Genomic DNA, 6,083 nt, shown 5'->3' with positions numbered 1-6,083 from the left:
AGGCATTCGCTTTGTGGTCGCAATACATTTTGAACTTGTAAAAACCTGCACATAATGATATACCAGTATCATCTAGTTACAAGCATACGCGCAGTCTCAGAGCAAAGATCTTAATAATTAAAAACAATATAAATAATAAATTTACAAAAAATCAATAAGTAAAGGGTCTACCCAAAACCGAAAAACATGGCAAGGGGTCTACGACACAAAAAAGTTTGGGAACCTCTGGTCTAGATGAATGAGTAGATTTAGTAGTTTACCTTGCGTGGAAACCGCCCTGCTTCGAGCGAGATCCACTTTGTTGCCGACGAGGATTGCGGGTCTGGACCGCAGCAGATCGGCGTCGTGAAGTCGCGTTATTTCCGCTTCCGCCTTCAAGAAGCTGGCCTTGTCCACGACGGAGTAGATGATGACGAAGGCATCCGGCGGATCCGCCCTATCTATATCCTGTTGAAACAGCGAAACGATTAATAAAACGAAGAAATTTTGAAGAAGTCACAACGATTTTACAGTACCCTGGGATTAGAAATGTTGAGGAACGTCAATTCCGATTCTTCGCCGTTCAGCATTATAGAAACTGACTGAGTTCCAAGAGAATCTGAAAAAAAAAAACAGATATAGTTTCTTTGTAATGTAATCGCAATTGTAATTTACAAACGTAAATTGCAAATCCATTATACATTATTCACCGCTGATGAAAATTTGATGCAAACACTGTCGGGATTTTGATAACAACAAACGAAGAATCGAATTCGAGCGGATCTTACTTGAATTAATAAAGTTCACGTTGAATGGGAGCCCTGATTGCATGTGCTCTCACATTGTTCGAACAACAAGAAAAAGAAACCCAACGTTTTCCATGGAAATACCCGCATTTCGCATCCGAATGCATTCAGCGGTAATGAAATGGGGATTGCGTGTAATGCGCCCACCCGAATCCTCTGCAGACTTCGAACTCTGCATTTAAATCCTGCGGGAAATTGAAACCGTTCGCATGATCCAACTCCGAAAACCTTCACATAATCATTGCAAATTATGAATGTTGCACATATTTTACGCTGTAGATTTGAAGATGCCGATGATTTGAAATCAACAAAGAATCTTGATTTAGTTTAATGTAGAATTTCGAATTGAAATCGTTTAATAAAACGAATGCGCAAAGACAAAATTATACTGAAATTAAGCGTGAAACTTAATAGTTTTAATGATTTAAATATATAAATTTAATGAATAAAGAAAGAAATAAGCTAAATGCGTAGGTTTATACAGCGATTATTAATGGTAAAGAAAGATATTTCCTGCGAATGTGATTTATTGCCATGTTTGTGAATCGGTTATTATGAAAATGCAGGGAATGCTTGTAAACCAGGCGAGATTAAAAAAAAAACATATATATGCGTAGAGAGAAAAAAAGCTAGTCTGAAATGTAAATGTTTTCAGCGCACGGCGAATAAATGACGCTCTGAAATGCATGTATGATTTTCCTGAAAGAAAAGAAAGAAAAAAAGTGGAAACACGCGCGCACTGAAATAATACATTCGATAATTCCTTGGAAACGTGCGACTTCTATATTATATTTGTAAACAAACAAATAATAACAGTGAAAGAATTGCGTTTAATTAACGCAATCGATTGTGATAATTACGAACGGAGACATCCTGCGGCTGTAATTTAATTGGATTGATGAAGCTGTGAGTGTATATAAGGACGTATTCACCAAGAACGACCTTTAAAGTTCAATTTAAGCTTTACGTTTGAAGTTGCAGTGTTGCATAATGAAACGCATTATTGTTAACAGAGCAGAAAGAGATTTCGAAAATGAAATTACGCAATTGGGGATGGGAGGGAAAACGGGCTGCATTACGGACACAATGCTTTGCTTTGAAATGCGAAACGTATTTATTTAACGGACTCGCAAAACACTCTTTCATCTTGCACGAGAGGAAATTTCCGAGAGGAACGAAAAGAAAGTTTGCTGTTGCTGCTGCTGCTGCTGCTTTTCCCTACAACTCCGTTTCAAGTTTGCAAATATGTAAAGTATATTATATCGAATCTGGATGGAGTTAGAGGATTCGAGACGAGGCGGGACGATACATCAAAGCTGCAGCAGCTTCGATCGCGATTACAGCAGAGAAAAAAATAACGAAGGGATTGCGTAATGTGGAAATGCAGCAGGGTAGGGAATCTGGTGGAGAAAATCTCTCTACACACACACACATCAGTCTGTTTATTACGCAGAAGGAAAAACTCTCATTAAACGCGAACTATTTCGCATTCGGATGGAACGGTTCAATCTGTCCTTCGAAAATCTGACGAAAACAGGCATCGGTTTATAAACTACTGGCTCATTAAGACAACAAACTTTTAAATAGATTTATGGGGGCCGACCGACCTAGTCTCTTGATGTTCTCCTTTCGCTTTGTTGTCCACGTCGGAAACAACGTCGCCTTTGATCCGAAACAAACGCATCGATGAAAGTTTTAATTGATAAAGTTTCGAGGGTCTGATGAAATTATTGTTTCCCTCCCTCCTTCGCAGGAAATATCAGAATATTCACGATAACGATAATCGATGCACCTTCCGCAATCCCATCCTGTTTACACCAGAAGAAGATGCTGAAAACGTTTCTTCACTACTTCTTTTTTTTTTTTTTAATTTCTTGCACGTCCACGCTTTTATAGAACGCGATGTTCCGAAAATACGCGCATTCTAAATTAAAACGCATTCATGGCTGAACGAACTTGAAATGGGTCAGTGGCAACGAACTCGGCTCCTTTGGCTGCAGAAATCGTCTGATGGACACCGAAAATGATCGTACTATATCCATTCATTGGGACTTCATTGCATCGCGGCTAGTTGGTAGCCAAAACAGGAGAGACGACACGGAAATAGCACGTACTTGACCCTGTTTCTCTATTATCATTATTATTTGTATTGTGCTTTCTCGCAGTGTAAAAGGATGAAAGAGAGCGCATGGTAAAGAGGAAAGGTTTTGCGTAACCGTGAAAAGAGCGCGAGCGCAAATATTTACGTAATTAGCGATTCTCCTGCTGGAAGCATCGAAGTGCCGAGAATAAAAACCAATTAAGCCCGTCTCCCTTAATTGCGTCATTCTCTTCCTCCTTCATAACAACCAATTATTTCTGTAACTGCCAACGACCACAAACTCTAATTACATTAAAAATATTATTTTTAACACTTTTTTAATTTCAAAATTTAAATAATTATATTGTAATTATATTTGTTTACTTTAAATATCTATTTATGGAATTAAAAATAAATTTAAAAAAAATATTTGATTTATAGTAGATTTTTACAATTGTATTAAATCGAGTGGGCGATTTTAAAGTGGAAACGAAAAACAAAACACGAAATTTTCCAAGTGCGAAATGTCAATAGGTTAATTTTAGATGTAAATATCGGTCGAAATAAACCTCAGAAAAGCGTTCCAGATTTAGCATGCCTTGCACACATTTTGGTGATTTACAAATGAAAGAACGAAACATGAAAGCCACATATTTCCATCGCTCCCAGAACAATTTCACACATGATGATTAGTTTGTTTTGTTTTTTTAAATTTAGATAAATTCAAATTCTGTAAATTTTATAAGAATATTTTGAATATATAAGTAAGAAAAATCTTTTAGTATTCAATTTGATATTATCGTTGTGACAGTTGCTAATGACGCTATTCAGTTGTTATGGACGCCACTTCTATTGCCAAGGACTCCTTAAAGTTTTTATGCTCTCTATCCTCGTTACCAAGGACACATTTAGTTTGTTGATGATACTACCCTCATTCCTACGTCTTTAGATTTTTATAAAATTTATGATAATGATAAAGACTTTAATTCTACATTGAATTCAATTAAATACAATAATAGTAAAATTAATCCTAAAAATGTAAATAGATATTTTTTTTATTTAGGATGAGAAGTGAAATATTCATGTTTTCATTTCTATTTGGTATTGATTTCTGCGTCTGGATTTTGGCTATGAAACGACATTTTCACTTGCAAATATTTGCCAATTGCTAAAAACCGAGGCCATCGCACACATTTCAAACAGTGCAGATATACCATAACTTCGTTTGAAATGATCAAACGTTGTCCTCTTTACAAATGTATAGAAATTACTTTGATGATTGTGAATGAATATATTGTGTTGTGTTGTTATTGTGGATGTGGATATTATTGATTTTCGAAATACTTAGTTTTAAAGTGTGAATTGCGTAGGTTTCCTGTCGGTGTTTCCGGACGGAGGCCAACTGCCATTACCATTAGTAATTGCGACTCGCAAATGGGGGGATGAATAAAAAAAAGGTGGCGAAGAAGGAGGAAGGCAAGCGTCGCGACGCCGCTTATTCTGTGCAATTGAATCGAACGTTTTAGACATTTATGAAATTTCCTTCCGTCCAGGGAATCGATCCCCGCGTGAAACACTTTTCAGTTAGTGCATGCCCAGACGGCGACGACGTCTGAAATAAGGATTCGATGATTGCTATCGAAAGAAGAAAACAAATCCAAATATGAAATACGAAACTTGTACATAACATCTAAAAGGCATCTCTTGCAACTGTCACGTTGCTTGACAAGTTACATCATTAGCAACTGTCATATTGTCAAAGGAGGTTAAACAGGCAATTGACAGTTATTAACATAATCTACAACTACTGTCATGCTGTTGACTGTTGCTTTCGACAGCAATAAAATTTGACAGTTTGCAGTGACAAAACGGAAATGAGAAATGCGAATTGCCAGATTAATGCGGAATCGGTTATTGCATTCGCGTTGCGGTCAGTGTACGTGTTTGCCCGCAAAACGGTTCGATTAGTTCGCAATTTATTCATGTCCATCTAATTTTGATGGGGTTAAAAAAAATCTTTTACAGATCACGTGGTTCTCCATAGTCCGTTCGGTATTTTAATTACGTAACCCGCTCATAACTAATTAATAAACTTCATTATCGATGATCGCGTTTTTGTTTGTTTAGTTTTAAAATTTGTGTATGCCGAACGTGGTTTACGAAATTTATTAATTACGGCTCAAACATTTCATGATTACGAAATTAATATCGAATTTTATTTTAGTTTATTTGTTCAGTGTGTATTGACAACTTTGTCTATGTTTATTCACTAATTATTTAGTTGATGAAAAACTAATTGAAATTTAGTTAAAATGTTGAAAAGTATAGAATATTACAATGAATGTCTTCATTAACTATACTAATACTAATTATTTGTTCTAGTTATTTTTATTCCGTCAAGTTGACCCTACAAATTTGAACAAACTAGGCAAATTTATATGAAATATTTACTAATTAAATGTGATTTTCATATCTAATTTAGCTTTGATTTAACCCATTAATCCACCGCACATTATTTATTTGTTATATCAGTTTTTAGTTGTTTTTTTTCTCGTTACGTTGGTCGACAAAATTTGAATATGCACGAATGATGCAATCAATTAAAAAGTATAGAATATTACATTGAATGTCTTCATTAACTATACTAATATTATAATATTATCAACGTTAACTTTAAACTATTACGATTGATTTTGAAATTAACTGTTCTAAATTTCATAGCATCAAAATAGACTACAATCAAATGTCATGTTCACCTGCAACGTCATTTCGTTGCGAAACTTTTCACGCAGTCTCAACGTCAGCTGTCGCGAATTCAATTCCTGAACTTTTCCCCATGATACCGAAACCATAACTTTCGCAACAGAATTACCGCAATCACCGCCAAAGAAACGATTTTAAACGATTTTAAACGTTCTAAACCTTTCGGGATCATGCGATTATCGCATGTCAACGGCTCACGCTTCTAAAAACGATTTCAATTCATTACTAAAAGTTCGGCGCAATCTAAATTTTTCCCATCAATTAGTTAATTCGTTTTCGTTTCGAACCAAAAAAAAAATAAAAATAAACAAACGGAAGCGACAGAGTCGAAATCGATTCGAAATTAAATTGTTCGTGCATTTCATCGAATTACGTTTTAATTGTAAACATTTCCATTAAGTTGCAAATAACAAAATTTGCTTGACAATCAATCGATTTTGTTTTCGTTGTTGAAA

General features: G+C 35.4%; 1 protein-coding gene across 1 annotated transcript in view; it reads right to left on the bottom strand.

Annotated features, from left to right (window-relative positions):
• The window catches only part of LOC108560663 (GTP-binding protein GEM-like), a 1,931-nt gene extending 805 nt beyond the window's left edge, over window positions 1-1,126 (bottom strand). The window contains exons 1-2 of the mRNA XM_017918307.1: window positions 516-1,126; window positions 261-447 (exon numbers count right to left, since the gene is read on the bottom strand). Of these exons, the coding sequence (XP_017773796.1) occupies window positions 261-447; window positions 516-569 (241 nt within the window). The 5' untranslated portion in view covers window positions 570-1,126. The remainder of the gene's footprint in view (window positions 1-260; window positions 448-515) is intronic.
• Between the last annotated feature and the right edge of the window lie 4,957 nt (window positions 1,127-6,083).

The sequence above is a fragment of the Nicrophorus vespilloides genome, unplaced genomic scaffold (genome assembly GCF_001412225.1).
Source record: "Nicrophorus vespilloides isolate i.1.1-1 unplaced genomic scaffold, Nicve_v1.0, whole genome shotgun sequence".
Taxonomy (NCBI): domain Eukaryota; kingdom Metazoa; phylum Arthropoda; class Insecta; order Coleoptera; family Silphidae; genus Nicrophorus; species Nicrophorus vespilloides.
This window is presented reverse-complemented; position numbering and strand designations above follow the sequence as displayed.